We start from the raw sequence: 21,778 nt of genomic DNA on the forward strand, positions 1-21,778 counted from the left end.
AGCTGGACCGCTTTTGTCTCCAGGGAAGCCGGCAGATGGGGAAGATTGGTCATGAGTGTGGCCTCGACGTCCAGAAAAGCGTGGATAATTTGGCTCGGGCCATTGTCCAGGCTGTAATTCCACCGAATCGTGGACGTCACCAGGTACGCCATGAAGAAGCAGAAACCTAGAAATTTTTCGAATTCGGTTAACGGCCCGAAACAGATGTTGAGACCGATCGCCGTGTAAAAACCGACGGAGAGGAGGCATTGCATTTTAAACGTGGCGACCAGACGAGGTGGGCACTTGATTAATCGACCCAAGATATGGTCCCATTCGAACGGGTAGCACGACAAGATTTTGCAAATTTTTAGCAAAAATATTAATCGGGGAAGAAACTCGGTTCGATACATTGTTCAAGGATTTAACATTGCAAATAAATGTTCCACCTTAAATTGAGCGTTTACTTTTTGGTGGTGGTCAAACAATTATGACAATTTTACTCTCTAACTTCTTCATAACTTAATGTCGGAAAATGTCGATTTCGACTAATTAAAGAGTGTGGGGACATTCATAAATTATGCAATGCGAGTGGCCAAAGAGGTCTAAGGCTAAATGAGAGCGTCCCTTTGCGACATGTGTTAAAGAGGGGAGAGGGGGGTCTAAAAAATCGCGATTTTTTCATTACATAATTTATGGACAGCCTCTATGCTGTGCGTATTTATTTAATTAATCGCTTGATAAAGCGCGTGTATCAAAGATAAATAAGAAGGCGTCCCCTTTCTGTTTTTGCAAATAATAAATACTTTATGTGAGGTAGGGAACTAAAAATATGTACATATGTATTTATGCATTTACTATATATTGTGTGCGTAGGGGATAATTTTACAATTTCCGAGAAGCCTTCATCGATTAAAGACTAAATTTACTTTTCCCTGTAATAAAACGAGGATAAAATCACAATAGAAATATTTACATGGGAATCAAGTAATTTGACCTTATCTAATTAAGGATTACGACGCACACTGTAAAATATTATTTACTGTTTTATTGTATTTTTAAGTTGATGACGTTAACTTGGATCTAACTTGAGCTTAATAACTTATAAATATTTCTGGTATATCTATATATAAATACCTACTTATGTACATAACATATGTAAATACTCTAAAATAATTATTTCTGAATTTTACGCGTGTAAATTTACATATTAACAACATAATAAAGAAATTTTTCGTAAATTTCATTTAGTTATAAACTCGATTTTAGAAATATTAGGGAAATATGTACATTCATCAAACTATAGGATCCGTCAGGCAGATATGATTTTTTCCAAATTATTAGGGTTTTTGTAAACTTGACTATGGAGTAATATTTTTAGCATGAAAATATCCTTCCTGTCTATATATAAAAATTTTTTTCCTAGAATTTTGACTTCCAGCCAGCGCACAAGCATAGTACATATTTATGTACATACCATATTTTTTTATTACATACATACATTCGACAATTATATCCAGACATATGAACTGACCCGACAGACATGGATTCTTAATAAAATGCCCCATACTGTGCTTCACATGTGGAAGGAACCCTTTTCTCAAGTCCGTCACCTCTTACTGCATGGTGCCATTGCAATGGCACCATGCAGACAATGCATTGTCCAGAAAAATACTCTCCAGAATACCGATATTTTTCCCAATCCATCGAATCGCTGCGAAAAATAGACCCTAAAAATATTAACAAATTCACGTGCTGATATATGTTTAAAAATATCTACATCAAAGGGTTAAAATGAATACACTGTCATAATATGAAATAAAATTAGGTGAAAAAAGTTGAAGGGTGTAAATTTCAAGACAAAATTGTGACATCTCTCAGTCCTCGTTGACCCACGGTGATATCGACAACATTTGCATCTGATTGCTCAGCAATTACACAGAATTTTAAAATTCTTTACACTCTAAATTTCAAAAATTTGAAGAAAGATTATTACACATTATTTTGTGCAATACATACATAGATCATGGATAAAATCGAAATCTCTGAACTGCAGGTTGGGACAAATCTTTATTTATTTATTTAATTAATTACAAAGGCAAGCGTACATATTCATGATTTTTTCGTATCGTAAAATAAGTTACATACGAAGGTTACGAAATTTGGAAACGCATGCAATTTTTTCATAAAAAATCGTGTCACAATTTTTACCAACCTTGTTTTGTCTTCGTAAACTATTTTATGTACGCTGCACAATTTAATTTACACAACATGAATTTATCCGACAATTTTGAATCCCCTAATTTTAACGAGTAACTTTATTAATTATTTTTCTAGATCAAGGACGAGCTATGTGAAGAATTCAATTGGAATTTTAAAATCCCGAAGCGCTCCAGGATTCAGGAAAACATAAATAGAGTTACCAGATCGGGATTTATCTTTTCCAATTTAAAATACAGCTGGGGATTCCTCTCCGATATGGATCATACATTGTAAGTTCTTTCAGTAAATAATAAGAATATTCACACTTCATTCGGATCCTTCGCATTTTTCGCATCGTAAAATAAGTTTAAGATTTTGTAAGACGGTGTAAGTATAAATACGTATTTAGACAATTGTGAATACCCCCATTAAAAACGCTTCTCGAGATTTCACGTCACAATTGTAGCTACATACGTAAGGTTAGTAAGTTTACGCACTTAACGTGAGCTGGTAACCATTTAAGTAAACACTTTTTGTCAAAAATTTATCGTAGCGTATGATTTGAACTGAAAATTGAATCATCAAATACTCAAATTATTTAAGAAATTTTTCATTACAAACAAGAAACATGCATTTGTAGAGAATGTAAGTTTCGTAAAATTTCTTAAACAAAATTTCCTTAGAAATGTTCCTAGAATTTCGTAGGGCTAACACTTTACCCCGTTGCAAAGGTCACTAACCTTAAAGTCAGTTCTCTGTTTGATTTGCATACAAATACATATGTATTTCATGGTTTGGATTTTCCGCCATACATAATTTTGTAATATAGCTACATATACGCTTCACTTTTCAAATAATTAGCATACTGAGGCATTCCACTGGATGTGTACAACTTTCCCTGATTCCATTTTTCAGAGAGAGACAGAGATTCAGGCTGATTCTCGCAGGTGTCACTACCCGCTCGCAGAAGGGGCGTATGAAACTCACCAGTCTTTGTCTCTCTCTGACAAACATTTTATGGTGAACATTTTCTTACCAACGAGCATCTCATTTAATGTAATATGTAATGCATTCATGTGCTTAATGTGCTTAATGTGCTTATCTGAAAAATTGATAAGTACACTGATAAGCACTGTAGCGTTAATTTTCGAGCGCATAGTATCATTATAAATTCCGAAACGCGTAAGTTTTAAATTTGGGGCGGTTTGGACAGACTAAATTTGCTTATCTTAAAAATTGATAAGTACACTGATAAGCACTGTAGCGTTAATTTTCGAGCGCATAGTATCATTATAAATTCCGAAACGCGTAAGTTTTAAATTTGGGGCGGTTTGGACAGACTAAATTTGCTTATCTTAAAAATTGATAAGTACACTGATAAGCACTGTAGCGTTAATTCTCGAGTGCATAGTATCATTATAAATTCAGAAACGCTTAAGTTTTAAATTTGGGGCGGTTTGGACAGACTAAATTTGCTTATCTTAGAAATTGATAAGTGCACTGATAAGCACTGTAGCGTAAAAATTTGAGTGCACATTATCATTATATATTCAGAAAAGCTTAAGTTTTAAATTTTTTGGCTATTTATTATATACATGTCATTATTGCATAAGCTGCCTTGCTACGGCTCTTGCCTTATGAAGCGCCTCCCCCAGAAACTTTGACCCCAAAAAACTCATGGTAGCGGCCATTTTTAGTCGGACAACCAAGGCTGAAAATGTAGCTCTTCTCATGAAGAAAAATCTGGCATCAGGTTGTCAGACTAAAAATGGCCGCTACCATGATTTTTTTAACGATTTATGTGTATGTGAAAAAACCGCCAATTTTCGAATTTTGAAACTCTTGATGCATCAAAATGTTCGTATTCAAGGGGGAAGTCAAATGTCAAATGCAACTTGGGGTCTAAATCTTTTTGTACCGAGTGTACATTTATTTTCTCACTTTTCCCAATTTTCTTCCGCAATTTTTGAAGGGGGTGTGGTTGCATATAAATTAATAATAGCTACGTTATATTGATCCTTTCACCAAAATATAAGGTTCCAATTTTTTATGCGAAATTCGGTGACATCGAGGCGAAAAGGGGTTGTACAGTACACTCGGCCTTCCTCTACTCATTTACATATGTATAAAAGTAAAATTTGCATACTTATCTCCAAATTCCAGGAGCTTCGCGATTTATCCAGATCAAATGAGCGCGATTTTATACCTTCCCATCGAACCGAACAAGAAGCTCGAGTTACGTAGCAGCATTTTGGAGCTGTTCTCGTCGACATCGCCCACCCCACTTCGTCCCGTATTCAGCACCAGCTTGAATTTTACCATCGACCCTGTGCCCATCGGGGACAAATTGTTCCACCGCTACGCCGCCGTTTGGAATGCGGAGGCTCCTTGGGACGATGCAGTGGACTCGGTCAGGCTGAAAAATGGGGTCGTGTACTACGAACGTGAGACTAATTATTGTTTACTTACGCAATTAAGTATTACAGCATTAAAAAACTCTTAAAAGTCTAGTATTAAAATAATACCAAACGATAAATATTTGGGTCTAGGAAAATAGTACATATTAGTAGTGGTGTCCCAGGTGAAAATCGTATGTCGAATTTGACATATTTAATTCGACACAACTGCCCAGACCAATGGTTTGTGCAGAAAAAGTATGAATGATTCTGCATAAAATTTCTGACAGGTATATTCTGCAGAATGGTTTTACACAATTCTGCATAATTATGCACATTTTTGCACAAATTGTTTCGTTGTAAATTTTTCTGCATAAAATCCAGCCAATTCTATGTATAAAACCTAGCCAAATGTATGCATAAAATCCCTTAAATTTTTCACCTGGGGTTGTACCTTAAAATTTGTCTAATTGGATGACAAATGGTCACTCACGGTGGTCACCAAAGAAATCAAAAACTCATACACGGAACACACGTGACATCGCTTTTTTTAATAAAATTCAACATTTACATGCATGAATCTGAAAACCAGATTCTTTTGACATCAAAGTACTGATTTTTTAAATTACAACGTCACGCCTGTTTGGATGGTCATTTTGGGAGATTTTGGGTAATTTTCTGCTGGTGATTAAATGTCTACTTAATCATTTAAAAAATAATACAATTTGACACCACCACGGGTTATGGTTTTTCTTGAAGTTATTTAGAGTGTATAGCATTAAAGTTTTGTGGTATCGGTAAATTTTTGCTGGCCGGTATAATTTCAATAAGTATTAAAATTATACCGGCCAACAAAAATTAGTACTAAGCGGTAGCTCGTTTAATAATTAGATATAAATACCTACCTGCCTGATTGTGCCAGGTTTCTAACAGTGTATGCATTTACATAAATATTTTGTACTGATTGAATATTTTCAAAATCATCAGGTGGAGAAGTTACTCTCTATGCGAACGCAGACCTCGCAAGGAAACTGCTGCTTCGCGTGGGCGACGACCATCTAAATTTTGGGGGAAATGATAAGATGTTCTTATCACGAGCGGCGTCGGATGTCACGTTCGTTTGCGATGGAGATGTCGAACTTCCGGCGCATCGCTTCCTTCTCTGCAGTAAGTTACTTAATTGCATAAGAAATAAAATAGTACGATACGAATATTATACGATGAGTCCTGCTCGTTAGCAAAATAATCGAAGATTGCAAAAATGTGCATAAAATTCATCTGCGAATTTCTTGAAGGTCGGAATTTATACAGTTTGTAATTTTATTCGCATCGCAAGAAATAAATTGGTAAGTAAAACTAACCTTCGAGATGCGCAAATTCGCAACTGATTTTTCACCCCAATTTTTTTGCGAACTTGCCAACTTTTTACAAACTTTGCTAACGATAATGAATACCCCGATTTCCGAACAGGCACATATTTTGCCAAATTACTCATTCATATTATTCACTTTTCAGGTAAAAGCCTCATGTTTAACAGAATGTTTAAACATGACATGAAGGAGGCACAAGAAGGGAAAATAATCGTCGAAGACATTTCCGCCCCAATTTTGACGGAATTTTTGCGTTTTTTGTACTGCCGGAGAGTTGACTCGTTGGAAGGTGGTCAGCCAGATCAGCTCTTGATTGAGGAACTGTTCAAGGTGGCGGAAAAATATGATGTTCCGACGCTCAAAGACCTTTGCGAGAGGCGTCTCGTCCAAGATGTGGGTGTCGAAAACGCTGCGGAAATGTACTGTCTGGGCGACATGTACAACGGAGACGTCTTGAAGGAGCAAGCACTCAGGATTATGATCAGGTGAGTTATGAAATACAGATTTGAATGCATATGAGCATAGCCAGTTCACGTTGATGTGTGAAATTTTGCAAACTTTACAAATTATTTGGCGACAAATTCTCCGTAACGTTGTCTTTATTATGGAAGATTTAGTATAACGAGCAGGTAATTCACACAGGCATTGTTAACATTGCCAAATCCATAAATTCTGAGACTTACAAACTTTTAGAAAATTTTTCAAATATTTCCTAGGGAAATTTATTTACACATTTTTGTAAACTTATTCAGACTTTAATACCCAGAAATCAAGACCTGCCTGACTATATTTACGAGATTGATAAAAGTTTCTATGAGGATATTCATTATTTCTTCGTATCCTTAGTATTCTTCGTATCGTAAAATAACTTACGACGCTTACGAGATTTTGTAAGCGTCGTAAGATTCTGTCATCGAAAAACGCGTTACTACGCTTACGATTTTTACGAAACCTGACCCCTTGTTTTATCTTCGTAAACTATTTTATGATACTAAGGATACGAAGAAATAATGAATACCCTCTATGTACATTCATATATTTTCATAATTTTAATCAGGTGGAGAAGTTACTCCCTATGCGAATGCAGACCTCGCCATGAAACTGCTGCTTCGCGTTGGCGACGACGATGCAAATTTTGGCGGGTATTCATTTGTTCTTATCACGAGACGTGTCCGACGTTACTTTCATTTGCAATGGTAATGTCGAACTTCCCGCGCATCGCTTCCTCCTCTGTAGTAAGTAACTTTATTTCATAAAAATTATTTGATATGCATATTATACGACGAGTCCGAAAGCATATATCTAAAATCTTACAAGTTTGTGAAAAATTTGGCATGAAAATTCATTTGCGAATTCAATCGAGACCGATATTTAAATTGCAATTAATTTTCCTATATTCGAAACCAAATAAAAAAATTGTGCACTAAAAAACTTCCCATCGAGATGTGAAAATTTGCAAATTATTTTTTACGCCTATTTTGTTGCGAACTTGGTGTTTTGCTAGGGTCAATGAATGAATACCCCCATTGACGGACAGACATGTACAATTATAATTACCGATTATTAATTTTGGAGGTAAAAGCCCCGTCTTCGAGAGGATGTTTAGACACGACATGAAGGAGGCGAAAGAAAGAAAAATAATTGTGGACGACATTTCTGCCCCAGTTTTGAAGGAATATTTACTTTTTCTGTACTGCCAGAAGGTTGAGAAAGCCGAGGATGGTCACACACTGATAGAGGAACTATTCAAGGTCCCGGAAAAGTATGATGTTCCTTCGCTCAAAAATACATGCGAACAAAACCTCGTGGAAAATGTGGGTATGAAAAACGCTGCGAAACTGCACTGCCTTGCCGACATGTATAACGGAGACGTCTTAAAGGAGCAGGCACTCAGGGTTATGATCAAGTGAGTTAGTTAATAAATATTTAAATAAATGTTTACTCAATTAACTCGGATGTGTGAAAATTGCAAAGTTTCCAAATTCTCGAGCGATAAGTTCATAATAACGTTGTTCCGTGTGTCCTTATTCTGTAAATTTGGAATACTGATTCAATTCACGAAAGTTCATGGTAACATTGTTAAGTCTGTAAATTCTGTAAACTTACTAACTTAAAAAAATATAAAGCAAAGCAAGATTAGCATAGAATCTTTCATAAACTTTGTCAGAATAAGGGCATTTTTTTATTTTGTAAACGTTTGTAAAATTAATTTTCAAAACGTACGGATTTTAGGATATACCAATAGCGCGTCATAACTTTTTGAATCTGTGCATTGAGGTAAGCTAATAATAATTGTGTGGTTATTCTTTTTGCAGAAATAAGAATAAAATATTTGCGGATGCAGCCACATGTAACGAATTTTCGGACCGATATCCTGAAATAGTTTTTAAATTGTTAAAAAATTAGATAGATATAATTTTTATAGAATTAATTCATATGGTTACAAAAAGTACTACATTTGAATGTAAACACTGAATCAAAAGCGGAAAATATTTTGTAGAGCTATTTCGAAATGCAACTTCATGAATCAAAAGCTATAGTTAAAGTTAAAAGTTAAAAGCTGATGCTTTATCGTCTTGCCTGTTCACGTTGTAAATGCATGCTTTTCCACAGGTGACGGCGCCTAGCCTCTATACAACCTTTTTCTTGAGGTTCAGCTCATCATATAGGGAAAGGGAGCTCTATATGGATCTCCCAACACTCGTTGAGCAGTGCCCAAGGATATATGCTTACACATAAGCCAGGTAGTGCGCAGTTAGAGTGGAAATGCTCACGACATAGTATTCCCATACACCTGCCGTGGGAGATACCTACCCCGTACTAACACCGAGCCTAGTAGGATTAGCAATAGCTTCCCAGCAGGTGGACTGAACGTGTGACTGCGTGGTGACAGTTCCACCCCTTGCCAAAGGGCCTTGCCTTAACTTATTACGTATGACATCCGTAATTTCATGTGGCATCTAAACCACGTTTATTTTGCTTGCTTGTTTTTTATTACGAAAAATTTATACAAAACTGTACATGACACGTACATCATATTTATTAATCCGAGATATTTATGATCATACTTATAAATGTAACCAATAAATTAGAAAAATTATAAATCATCAGTTCAATAATTTAATTTATAAAATAATTTAACTAATTAATCGGCTCTTTATAATTTGATTCAAATCGAAGAAAAATATTGAACAAATCTTTCCCAATATAATTTAACTTATGCAGTAAATATTAAATACACAAATTCTTAAAACGTTAACTTCTCTGCAATTTGTATTCTAGTCATCAAGCAAAGAACAAAATTTCCTAGTTGATCAAGCTGGATGATATGCAGATTAATTGGCATTATGAAAATACAATTGCCTACACGTATTAAATGAACAGGTTGTAGGAAAAATGTGAGATATGTAATTAAGTTAAACTAATTAATTGTACCTCATTTGCATCGTGCGAAAAAATTTATCCTGGTTGATGTATGTATAGCAATAAAACGATGGAATATGAAAAGTTGGGATTTATTTATGCATATATTTGCATTCCTTAGCTATCGTAAAATGCTAGATATCGTCGTTGAAGGTACACTATGTGATGCACAACTTTTTGACCGTTTCATCCAGTACTGGGTACAATAAATTTAGGAAATAGAGATGTAAGCGCATAATTGTACCTTTAACGACAATATTGTAAATACGGTACTCTCCTCAATCTTTCTTCACTTCTGAAATCCCAGAAACAATCGTTCATTAATTAAGCCAAATACGTTTTAGCTATACTATGGAAATTTCCTTGTTAAGGATGCGAAAGAAAAATTTGCTTGGGAAACCTTACACATTCGTGTTGAATTCTTAATTAAGTTAGTGAACTGATTTACATATGTACTTAACAGACATATATATGATCGTAGCATTTACTTGAGGGGCATTTTAGACAGAAGCTATATACTACAATTAATAATGGATTTCTCACTTTTTGAATTTACTTTAATATCGATCATGAATATTGGACAGAACTATTATTTTACAAGAAGGTATTCCATATTTATCTACATAATTGCGAATTGTATTTTATTGTGTGTAACTTTTACTTATGTCTGGAGTTACATTTTGATTTTATTTAACCTGCTATCAGTGTGGTATAATCATATTTTTTATTTCTTAACTAGTGGTCATAACGCAACTGACGACATCATGACAGAGATCAAACCCGCCGATTGTACGCCACCGCGTTGCCAGACGCTGGTAGGATTTGACGCACCGCCGATAAATATGATTACCTATCCCCATAATACCGAACTGCCGCGCCGCCAGCCAATCGCCAACTTCGCCGAAAAATCATGCAAAATTTGCGCCGCCGCAATATTTATCGGCCTTGAACACTGCATCATGAACCTCAAACGATCCGAGGATAGAGGAATCATTAAAAATCGTATTAACGAAGTAAAAATAAATTACCTAATCAGGAGAAATGACCATTCGTCAAACAATTGCACGTCTAGTAGTACGCAAATAAAAATACTTGCTTTAAAAATAGCAATTCTTATAAGTAAAATACGCAAATGTATTGTCTTGGCTTTCTATACAATTTCTACAAATTTCTATACAATTTCTATAAATTTATATAAACTATTGTCTAATTATTGTCTATTACACGATTACAGGAAAAACGGCCCTTCCTGCATCTTCTCATGCTCCCAGAGCTAATACTGTAACTCATACTTCGACACAAACTTCCAGGAAATGCCTCTCGCACCAACGGGACTGTTCATTCTACTCGCGTTGTCTTGAGAAGTCTATTCCATGCGGGGAAAATGGTTACGCGACCGGATGGGGGGATAAATATTGCACCAAATTTGTTAGAAATGTGTCAAAATTTTCCCCAATGGGACAAACATGGATGTGGAGCGCAATGTCATGCCTACAAAGGGCCCTTGAACCAATCGCTAATGGAGAAGTTTCCATGAATTGCAGTCAAATTACGGAATTTGCGTACACATCGCATCCAGACTGTTATATCGTTTCAACCCCAGGCGGGGTATGTCTACTTCCCTTCACAGATTGGGTTGAACTCGTCGGAAGTATTGAGATTAATGTTTTAGTGGTAAAACAGATGGTTATTACGGCTATATTTTGTGGAAAAGTGTATTATGGGAAGATCATGGCTACTATGAAAACTGTTTATGCGTCATTGAACAGTAAATTGATTTGATTACTTAATTGATTGCTTAATATGTGTGTAAATATGTATGTGCGAACTTCTGTAGATGTAGCACGTAATAAATAAGTTCATATAAGTATATAACTTACTTATAATATATATAATTTACTGATAAATCGATAAATAAAATCAATATTCTTAAATCTGCTCACGCTCTTAGAAAATTGGTAATAAATCATTACTGACTCGATGAAAAATGTGTGAAACGGTTATGTTGTAGCAACGAAGAATATACCACTCAGAAACAAACTAATACAAATCTGGTAGAAAGTTATTACCAGAACAATGCCATGTAGGAGGATGTGACTATGAATCTGTGTACCAGAATTTTTAACACTGCGTAATTTCACTTTTCTTACTTAAACTCACCCCTAGTTTGTTAGGTAATTTTTACATTTACTTTTACTGGCGTACCTAATAGATATACATAAATGTGTCCAATGTGGTACCAAACGGACAAACAAGCTATACCTAAATATTTCAACCTGCCAAAGGTGTTTAATACCGTTTCAAAGTCACTGGGTACTTATCCGTAGCTCGGTAATTCTACTTTTTATACAGTCGTTTTATACTAATTTATACAGTTTTGAAAAATCGATTTAACTCGAACGGCATGTATTGTTCCTATATCACGAAGATTCTTGACACCATGAAACAAAATTCTTAACCACCCTAAAATAATCTTCCTCCGACCCAAGACAGCTTCACCCAGAAATATCATAACACAAAGACATGCAGCAATACTCAATATGAAGAATACCGTTAGAATGTTAGAATTCAGTTGCTGCTGGGAAAATGTTTCCTCCCCCCTTCTCCAAATTCCCCCAGTCGTTTGAACCTGAATTAGAAAATCTTCCCAAAACCGGTAAAACCCGCCTTCAACGAGTCTAACAATCTTGTACTTAAATGCTTCACTTATAGCGCTCCACTTTTGAATCCTTATGTAAACCCTTCTAGAAAAAGCAGTGTCAATACTTTTTATGTACGGTTCCCTGTTTAAGTGTGAACTTGTTCCACCCAAAATCTTGAGCATATAACTCTTTTGTCTTATGTAAAGAGATGGTGCGACTAACGCGGTTTTTTCACATTTTCCCACAATTTCAGAAATCAGAGAGGCATTCAAGACGTCCCGCCATCCTCCCAAGTTCAGTATTCTTAAATTCCTGCTCAGCTTGAGTGAGCAGGTTGTGATTAGCTTTATAGAATGACGTCCAATTGAGACCATTACACGACGATGACGGAATATCCTTCATTTTAACCACACTTTTCCGAGCGGCGCACAAGCGATGCTTTCTAAGAATTTCTACCACACCACGAAGATCTGGCGGCAGTGAACGAACCCAAAGCATATACAGCCTTGAAATATTTATATCAAACTCACTTATTCCCCATCGAAACTTCATTAGTGCTTGTGGAATAATAAATTTGTATCTGTCTTCGCTAATGGGACTGCTGTACAGTCGAAATCCCCTTTCACGTTACGTTATCAAACATCCTTGGCGGGTCTGACACAAGTGGCGCGGTTGTATCTTCGGTCACTATACTTGTGTAAATATTTACCACCACGAAGGTCATCAATGCCCATAGAATGATAAGTTTCTCAGACGCGGGGCTTTGAAACATTATCTGCAACGTGGAACTAGACCTCCCAGTGGTGAGAAATCCAATATCAAGCAGAGCGTTGCAGATGGTGTAAGCTATTTTGGGCCAAATTAAGGCCAAAAATTTATTGTAATTCTGCCCAATAAGGAGGATAGTTATCATAAGACAGCAACACGTTAAACTGTACCAAACTGAGACATCTAATGGTCTCACATAACCCGAATAGTCTACCCGACCATGACTTAAGGATGAACACGTGACGAATGAGAATGACCAATTCCCTACTAAAATGAAGGAAATACTTGCCATATCCGAATCTGTGACAAGGCTGAACGGCATCGTCATGTCGACATTGTGACTTATTTTAATTTGATGTGAACCGTCAGATGCGTTTGTTTCCTGAGTTAGCATATGAGTCAATACACCGTTCATCGAGTCTTGCATTGAGTAGGTTTTCATCCCAGTGAAGGATTTAAAGAAATCTTGACGTTTCCAATTAAACCCGACCCGCAATTTGTCCGGTCGTACTAACTTCTTGCACTCTCCAATAATACGATACAAATCTATGTTCTCGGCTAATTTGACATCTTGGCAGAGCAGCGTGACATTTGGTTCAATAAAATAACTATTATATTTGCTCTTTGCGCACGAAATTTGAAAGAACAAAATGATTGGTTGCCTAAAAACCGCCTGGGTCAAAGCTCTTTTGATAGTTCCGATTGCACTAGTGTTGCCAAAAATTGCAATCATTCCAGCATAAAAGTAGGAAAAGTATCTATTTCGACCCTTTTTGTTCCAGTGGGTGTGAAGTGTTGGTGACCTTGAATGCTTCGAACTATACCAGACGACAGTGTCGTACTCGTCAGATAACTCGGGCTTCACGATGATGACGTAGATAAGACAAGTGGGTCCTGCATGAAGTGAGCTAAATATGGGATCAATGGGTTGACTCAGTATGTTTTCTTTGATCGGGTTGGAGCTGAAATTTGAAATTTCATTGAGCAATAAATATTCATAAATCGCAAAATAAACATGTATGTAGCGGGGATAGGAAAGATCCGGTCGACGTTTACCTTGAAAACCATTACCCCGGAGTTTTGCTGGGTTTCAATTTGTTTTATTTCGTGTTTTGTATTTTATGTATTTTTCATGAAACCTAACTATAAAAATGCGAAGAATACCCTATTTACATCGCATTAGTATAATTAAACTGCTGGCTAAGCTGCTAATTCTGATCTATCAGTCATAAAGGAAATTCTGAAAAATCTTATAGAAATTAAAGAATCAAAGGACATAAATCGAGTAATATTCATAGGTACCTACAAATTGATTCGATGAATTTATCTGATTTAATTTTAAATAACACCCAGTAAAGCCCGAAACCCTTCCCCCAGTAAAACCCGGGGTAGGAATACCCTGGTACATATGCAGCGGTATATGTACATAAGTTCTCACTTTTTATCAGAGCGCTTCACAGGAATATACTGGCTTAGCTGGTACAGCCTCAGTATGTTCGATGGAACGTGAAAATTTTTAAAAAAAGAAATGCTCAAGTAGCACGAAGAGGAAAACGAGTTTATCTTATCCTCAAAATTTGCTATTTCGTAAAGATGTTGAGACAAACATATTCTGATAATGCAAAAGTGCATCATCACGATTTTATGTAAAATGGCTGCCATGCTAAGAAATAGAAACTAGGAAACGAGTTAAGTTTTCCAGATATGTACATATGTGAGTACATAACTTACAGAATATATGTACATTTTAAAGACTTCTTTGGTGGGCCATGGTAGACGATACATTACCGTGGTAAGTATTGTCTTAATCAGGTAAAGTTAAAAATATTTAAGACTTTAATCCGACGAAATACTCGTACCACTTTTTCGCAGTTAAACACGAAACCGTATTTTAATTATCACGAAAGTTTTTGATGCCTGCGTGCCATTTGATGCATACATGCATATGTATGTATGTACACTCAAAATAAAACGGTGTCAATCCAGCGCGGTGTTGTCACATATAGACACCGCGCGGTGTTAATACGGGCCATTAACACCGCGCGGTGTCTATATGTGACTTCACCGCGCTGGATTGACACCATTTTATTTTGAGTGTACATACATATCGTCGGACTAATTCCGAAAGGGCCAATGTGCAGTCGATACTAAATTCCGAAAGGACATATGTATATGTAAATATGCAAATGCATGTAATGCAATCCTTATTACTTTATAGTCCATGACAATTTTGAAACTTTTAAAGGTTACAAGCAGTTTTGTGTACTTAAAGTTAAATTATTACAAAATAAAATAATTTAACGACGCGTGATAAAGCATGTAAGCCTTTCTACATATGTGTGCAATAGCGAAATTATTTTTCAGTTATCGATCTACGACTTTGACAAGGCCAGCTGATAAGCGACTGAACGGTTATCATTCTACCATAATCCGGTAGCTGTGATCATCAGGATGGTAGTGGTAGGTACTTTTTATCACCGCTAGCACCATTGCCGTAAAGTTACATATACATAGTTACCTCTCGGTGATAAAATGGTTATACCATTTTAACCGTATTGATAAGTATGTAATATCCTATAGTGATAAGTAGCTCGGTATTAAAGTTTTACCATGTATGTAGCGAATTTTGATTCGGTCAACATGAATTAAATGTAATAAAAGTATCACCTGTTCATATTAATCGGGTAAATTTTAGTCTATAAATTTTAATACTCTTACAATGCGATGGTGTGAAGTGTAACCCTCCGATTTGGTTGAAATTTTGAAATTACGTGGTCCATGTCAATACAACCAACGTTTCTTCACGCAGTTTGTGCGATGGTCAGAATTTGGAAAAATATTTGAGGTCAAAGTTGAAAAACGGGCGATTTTTACCAGGCGGGGGAAGCAAACTCAACTTCAATTCTATTTCCGTGCTAAAAATTGCACATTTTTCAACTTTGACCTCAAATATTTTTCCAAATCCTAACCATCGCACAAACTGCCTGAAGAAACGTTGGTTGTATTGACATGGTCCACGTAATTTCGAAATTTCAACCAAATCGGAGGGTTACACTTCACACCATCGCATTGTTAGACTGGATTATGTACATAACATTCGTGAATTTTGTTTATATTTTTCCTGTACACACACGCTATCTTTGCAGGAAAACTGTTGCCATGCATGCATATTTATTATGTATCTTGTGTGTTTGTCGTGTTGCTCTTGTGCATCAATAATGAAAACCGGAATCTCGAGGGACACAACCAAAATTAATTTTGTTATGGTTTGCAGAGTTTATACACTCTAAGAAACCGGTAACTAAGTTATTACCAGGCGGAGTATCTGTGACTCTATCACATGGTAATTAATATATTATTGAGTTTGAGTGGTAGACATTTTATTACCAAACTGGTAATAACCGGTTTTCTACCAATCAATCATGAATAAATTACCATGCGGTAGAGTCACATCGATAGATACTCCGCCTGGTAATAATTTAGTTACGGGGTTTCTTAGAGTGTAGGGGCGATTTTTGTGAGTACAACGGTTTGGTTCAACTCTACCCGTTTCCCGAGGGGGAGGGGCCGAAAGTAGCATAAACTTCAAACTGGGCAGCAGACTTCTCACAATGCGACGGTGTTAGGTGGTTATCGCCGATATCCACCGGACTAATTTTAAATTGTTCACGTTCAAAAATAAGTGGACCCGTATTTCTTCGATTTCCTGAATGGGCATGTTTACGCCCTTGGCGGAATTTTCAAAAAAATTTCAGCCAAAATTCGGACTTTTAAAAACGCTATAACTTTTCGAATTTTAATCCGATTTCAAAAAACAAACCCAATTTGTGTGCAGAATTACATCCCTGAAAATAAAAATTCGTTTTTAAAAATTTTAAAAATTTGATTATTTCATACTATTTCTGTATTTTTATAAACCCAAAAAAAGACAATTTTTTGAAAATTAAAAGTTAAAAAAAATGAATTTGTATATTTTCAGGGATGTAATTCTGAGCACAAATTGGGTTTGTTTTTTGAAATCGGATTAAAATTCGAAAAGTGACAGTGTTTCAAAATCTGAATTTTGGCTGAAATTTTTTTTTGAAAATTCCGCCAAGGGCGTAAACATGCCCATTCAGGAAAACGAAGAAATACGGGTCCACTTATTTTTGAACGAGAACAATTTAAAATTAGTCCGGTGGATATCGGCGATAACCACCTCACACCTCCTCATTGTCAGTAATGGGTAAAGATATCGAAATGCTACTTTCACCAAAAGATTCATAATGTTTTTAACAGCAAGAGCGATTTTGGAAATTCGAAAAAAAATCGAAAATTAACAGACAACAATAAAACAATTAATAAAACAGAATCACCCATTACATTCTCCCACAAATACATAAAGCAAGGATGATTGCTTCTACCTAAATTGAGGGACAATTATGCAATCAAAATCATTATCTATATAAATGTGTGGCCCATACAAGGTGTATAAAATATTTCAAAATGTGTTAATACAGATTAAATGTTCTGCTAAAAACTTTTACATGTACCCTACGATGATCAGGGTTTGTAGAAGGGATTTGACAAATTGGTTTCGTAATTTTAATGTTTTATTCAATTAAGTATAAAATTTTATTCGCATAGAATTGAAGTGCAAATATGTGATACCTAGAATATTATTATCGTATTACAAACATAATCATAAGGATGACGACAAATGCTTATGACGCGCAATAATTCCTAAAAAGAAAAAAATATCCAGGTCAACCTTATTCAGACAGTGTAAATATTTTAATCGTGATGACGTGCATACATATGTTAATCCATACATTCGTCACCAATTAATCGGCATGGTGCTCACAACCCAACCTAGCAACAATAAGTAAGATTAATATTTGTTGCTAAAAATGCTTCTTAATACACATCATTTCAAAGGCGCATTAGTCAGTATAAATATTTTTGATAAGATATGATTTGCAAACATATCGAAATAAGGATTCGTTCGTTACAAGACTTATATTTGAATTGCGATAAGATACAAACGCATTGGCGAATTTTAAACAAACAAATGTATCACCAGGAGCAAATCATCCACAGGTGAATAAAACTCAAATCAAAAAATTTTACAGTCCTCTCTTGCCGTCTTGCCTCACAACACGCATATAAAGACGATTCTGTCAAAATGAACACCATCGAATATTGCAAAGCAGTCTGGAAATTTTTTGTGGATATTTTCTACATTATCAATTTGGTTAGTTCTTTGTTGGTTTATTTTTTCAAGGAAGACAAGCTTTTTAATAATTTTGTGTACAATTTTGTATAGATTGTACCAGCATTGTTCCTAATCGGGTACAATTTTCTGCTCGCATATTATCTCCGAGCTTGTGGTAAGACTTTCATATTCTCTTTTGGTTGGATGTAATTTATTTTACTTGCCTCAAAATGCACTATATAATTTTATTTTATTGGCGGATAAGAAATAAATTCAGGTAAAAGTATATGCACATTGTAAAAACATACAGTTGTTGGGAATACTTACATAGGTACATATATGTATGTATGTGGCAAACCATTGAAAATTACCATATTCCTAGACTAAACTGTCATGTTATTTTACGGTATTTTTTATATTATATAGTAGTTCATAAATCGTTTCAACGCATGTTACAAAGCGTAGGACATTCACCTATTGATAAATATAATCCGCGAAATGGCATAGACAACGGAAGAATCGATAATGTATTCCATATAATAAGTGATGTATAATACATTACGTGGACTATGATAAGTGTGTTAATTTTAGTTAGGTAGGATGTTGAGATTATTAATCGTTTATGTATTTAAGTCCGTTCGCTCTTATCTTGTTTGTTGTGATGACCAGTACTAACCTACATTACACCAGCATGAATTACGCATACGTAACCATGGAAACTGCATGCCTGAATTTTAGACACATGTATTTAATACATACGTACTTACGTTTTTATAATTTCAGAAAATTGGGAGGAGTGTGTGACCAAATGGGTACCCCTAATAATTCTTCTTGTCCAATTTATCAGTTCCATCATTCTGGTTTTAATCAAATGGGTATAAACTATTAATAGAGAAAATAATTCTTAAATATTTCCCGTTCTTACTCTGTAATTCGTGTATATTACAGTTTTCAAAGCAACTCGTCAACCTTTGCCGGGAGGGAACGTCGCCTAAGTCGATCCAAGAAATAGGATACCCTTGCATTATCTGCGGCCTGACTGTAATTTCCATTTCCGGCGTACCGCTAATACTTCTCCACGCGTAATCTCACTTGGATGCGTATTGGACAATTGGAATAATTATTGTTTGGCTTTTGTATCATTTTGCTGGAATATATGCTGTATTGCAGTATTACAAAGGGATTAACGAGTTGGATGGATTAAGAGATTGTAATGATGGTGTCAAAATTAAAAGCGTATCGGGTCTGGGTGGGAATGGTTCTGATTTTGGGTTACCATGACAACAAGTAAAATTGCACGCTTAATAATCTCACATCACTGAAAAGTAAATGTACTCGGATTTCTTTGTCAAATAAAAAAAATACCAGATAAATCAATATGTGGAGTAAAGTTAACCTGATAAAGGGTAAAGTTTACTCTAATAGTTTAATTAATACAGAATTGAGGGTGCATTTTCTTTTCGAAAGGGAACGATTATCTTCAGAGTGTATGATAAGCTTGTGTTGGAATGGATGTCTAGCTCATTGTAATTAGGTTTAGGAATGAGTAACGAAATAAGTTAACGTACATAGTCAGATTTGCTATTTTAAGGAACGGTTATAGTTGGATAATTGAATCAATGTATATTTATGTATATGTCATGGGCTGGTGGCGATTGTCGGGATTATTTGAATAGGCTTATAGGAATCTTTACTGTCAGTATAAATATATTTAGTAACATTGGTTGTAATGTGGGAAAGGTAATTTCTAATAATAAACTTGTACATTTCAATTTGTACCAAATTAATTCATCCTTCAATCTAAGGTAGGGAACGTTCATAAATTAGGCAGTGGAGTCATCCGGCCCTTGCAGGTTACCTTAGTTCATATGTTAAAAAGAAGAATAACCAATTATGGCAAGATCGTAAATTTTGCGCTACGCGATATTTTATGGAAGTTCCCTTATTTTCAATAAATAATGTCTATGATGGACTTATAGTGATTGATGAATTTGTTTCTATACACTCAAAATAAAATGGTGTCAATCCAGCGCGGTGAAGTCACATATAGACACCGCGCGGTGTTAATGGCCCGTATTAACACCGCGCGGTGTCTATATGTGACTTCACCGCGCTGGATTGACACCATTTTATTTTGAGTGTATGTAAATATGCATAATAACTAGGTTTGACAGAAATAAATTCATTTGGTCGGTTACATATTTATTCGTGAGCAATATTTATACAACGTCCATAAATAAATAGATCAACGTCCTGGTTTCATTTATAATCGGAATTAAACACACATTTACATACATACATGCTGGGAAATTGATATGTCATGTTTTTATGTATTGGTTTTATTTTTTGGTGTCCGAAATTAAACAGGGGTTTGATAATTCTAATCTTTACATGGAAGTTGATCTTTTTTAAGAATTTTATATATACAAAGCAAATCAGTTCACAGTAAAATTTCACTTATGTCAATGACTTGGCGGCGGATGCAGAAAACATGATCGCACAGAATTTCAGCAAACTTGTATTTTACCAGTGTATCGCATAATGCTAATGCCCCCTCCCCCCAACTTCCGCCGCGACTGGGAGGTGCAGTATGAACCCACGAATGCAAAGTTACCTTATTGTATTTTTTACAGAATATTTATGTACATGTGCAAGAAGAATTAGAACTGTAACTACGTGTTTACCTAAGTATATGTATGATATCGAAAAAACCTGTGCTCAATTAGAGTATGTAGATACATATGTATATACCTATGTACAGTAAGCAAAAATGTAAATCGTTCTTTTTGTAAAGTCATAAATCAATAGTCATCTCTGTTTTGGAAATTAATTCTCATTATGACATACATTCGTCTTATAGACAATTTAACGTAGATTCTGAAAATGATATGCATTTTAAGATTTTCCTACTGGCGTCATCGCACTGAGTAATACAGAAACAGTTTATCCGAATGGAAACGTTGAGCAGTTAAAGTGCTAAAAAATATGGGTAAGGTAATGTAATAATATGCAAAATGTATAAAATGTAGAGCATCTAAACAAGGTTATTCTCGTTTTGTAAAACTGGGTAAAAATTGGCCTTCGATTTAACCAATTTCAAGTTCTCCTTAAAAGTCAGCTATGTAGAAAATCTGTTTCACATCCTTACAAAATCGGTGTTGTATTTTGTAAAAATCGTCTTGGACTTACTAAATTTTCAAATTTCTTGTTTTTCATGAAGGAATTAATGGTCATAAATTTTTTCTAAGGAAAATTGAACCTCGATGTTTCTAACTCTTTCAGTTTTGGATTCACTAATGTAAGGTTACACCTTGTGTGGATCTGACTGAGATTGGGAATGAACAAATAAACCAGGTAAAATCCTGCATGGATTTCAGGTTGGATTGCATTCCAACATAATAAATATTTAATCGGTCATTGGACAACGTTTGTACACGAAATAAATCTCGTATAAAGTGGGTCAACTTTGTATTGGTCCATCACATCTACGTATTTGCGTGCTCAGAAAGTGCTGATGTCCCATCTGCTTTTTCCACCAATGGTTCCATTGAACAAATGACGAAATTTGGTCGCTTAGCTGAGCTTGATATTTTTTTCAAATTATACAGTGGTCAACGCAGATGATTAATTTGGCGTCGGCTGCGTGAATTTATATGTGCGTGAGTAACCATTATATGTACAATTTCTGAGCAGCTTTCACCGATTAAAAACCTAGACATTTAAAAACATGTACATATTGAAACCAAGATACAATGACGATAGAAATATACATTTATTTTAGAATAAAGCAATTTGACCTTAAAT

At 35.3% G+C, this 21,778-nt stretch overlaps 3 protein-coding genes across 3 annotated transcripts; all 3 read left to right on the plus strand.

Annotated features, from left to right (window-relative positions):
* Positions 1-1,743: 1,743 nt before the first annotated feature.
* Positions 1,744-4,738, plus strand: LOC118439335. The gene is made up of 4 exons (XM_035860573.1): positions 1,744-2,035; positions 2,317-2,471; positions 4,345-4,625; positions 4,731-4,738. Exons 1-4 carry the CDS (start codon positions 2,006-2,008, stop codon positions 4,736-4,738), a joined length of 474 nt encoding a protein of 157 aa, XP_035716466.1. The 5' UTR covers positions 1,744-2,005.
* An 864-nt stretch (positions 4,739-5,602) lies between these two features.
* On the plus strand, positions 5,603-7,847 carry LOC118439374 (speckle-type POZ protein B-like). Its single transcript, XM_035860625.1, has 4 exons — positions 5,603-5,744; positions 6,093-6,432; positions 7,005-7,182; positions 7,523-7,847. The coding sequence occupies exons 1-4, from the start codon at positions 5,660-5,662 to the stop codon at positions 7,562-7,564; spliced, it is 645 nt and encodes a 214-aa protein (XP_035716518.1). The 5' UTR covers positions 5,603-5,659; the 3' UTR covers positions 7,565-7,847.
* Positions 7,848-17,852: 10,005 nt separating this feature from the next.
* On the plus strand, positions 17,853-19,761 carry LOC110860784. The gene is made up of 4 exons (XM_022109891.2): positions 17,853-18,013; positions 18,086-18,149; positions 18,758-18,849; positions 18,923-19,761. The coding sequence occupies exons 1-4, from the start codon at positions 17,945-17,947 to the stop codon at positions 19,058-19,060; spliced, it is 363 nt and encodes a 120-aa protein (XP_021965583.1). The 5' UTR covers positions 17,853-17,944; the 3' UTR covers positions 19,061-19,761.
* The last annotated feature ends 2,017 nt before the right edge of the window (positions 19,762-21,778 follow it).

This window comes from Folsomia candida, unplaced genomic scaffold (genome assembly GCF_002217175.1).
Source record: "Folsomia candida strain VU population unplaced genomic scaffold, ASM221717v1 Fcan01_Sc034, whole genome shotgun sequence".
NCBI classification, from domain to species: domain Eukaryota; kingdom Metazoa; phylum Arthropoda; class Collembola; order Entomobryomorpha; family Isotomidae; genus Folsomia; species Folsomia candida.

Coding starts and splice junctions, on each gene's coding strand:
- LOC110860784 (XM_022109891.2), top strand. CDS start 17,945: ATGAACACCATCGAATATTGCAAAGCAGTCTGGAAATTTTTTGTGGAT. Junction 18,014..18,085: donor TTTTCTACATTATCAATTTG/GTTAGTTCTTTG, acceptor AATTTTGTATAG/ATTGTACCAGCATTGTTCCT. Junction 18,150..18,757: donor ATATTATCTCCGAGCTTGTG/GTAAGACTTTCA, acceptor TTATAATTTCAG/AAAATTGGGAGGAGTGTGTG.
- LOC118439374 (XM_035860625.1), top strand. CDS start 5,660: ATGTTCTTATCACGAGCGGCGTCGGATGTCACGTTCGTTTGCGATGGA. Junction 5,745..6,092: donor GCATCGCTTCCTTCTCTGCA/GTAAGTTACTTA, acceptor TTCACTTTTCAG/GTAAAAGCCTCATGTTTAAC. Junction 7,183..7,522: donor GCATCGCTTCCTCCTCTGTA/GTAAGTAACTTT, acceptor TTAATTTTGGAG/GTAAAAGCCCCGTCTTCGAG.
- LOC118439335 (XM_035860573.1), top strand. CDS start 2,006: ATGGATAAAATCGAAATCTCTGAACTGCAG. Junction 2,036..2,316: donor TCGAAATCTCTGAACTGCAG/GTTGGGACAAAT, acceptor TTATTTTTCTAG/ATCAAGGACGAGCTATGTGA. Junction 2,472..4,344: donor TCCGATATGGATCATACATT/GTAAGTTCTTTC, acceptor TCCAAATTCCAG/GAGCTTCGCGATTTATCCAG.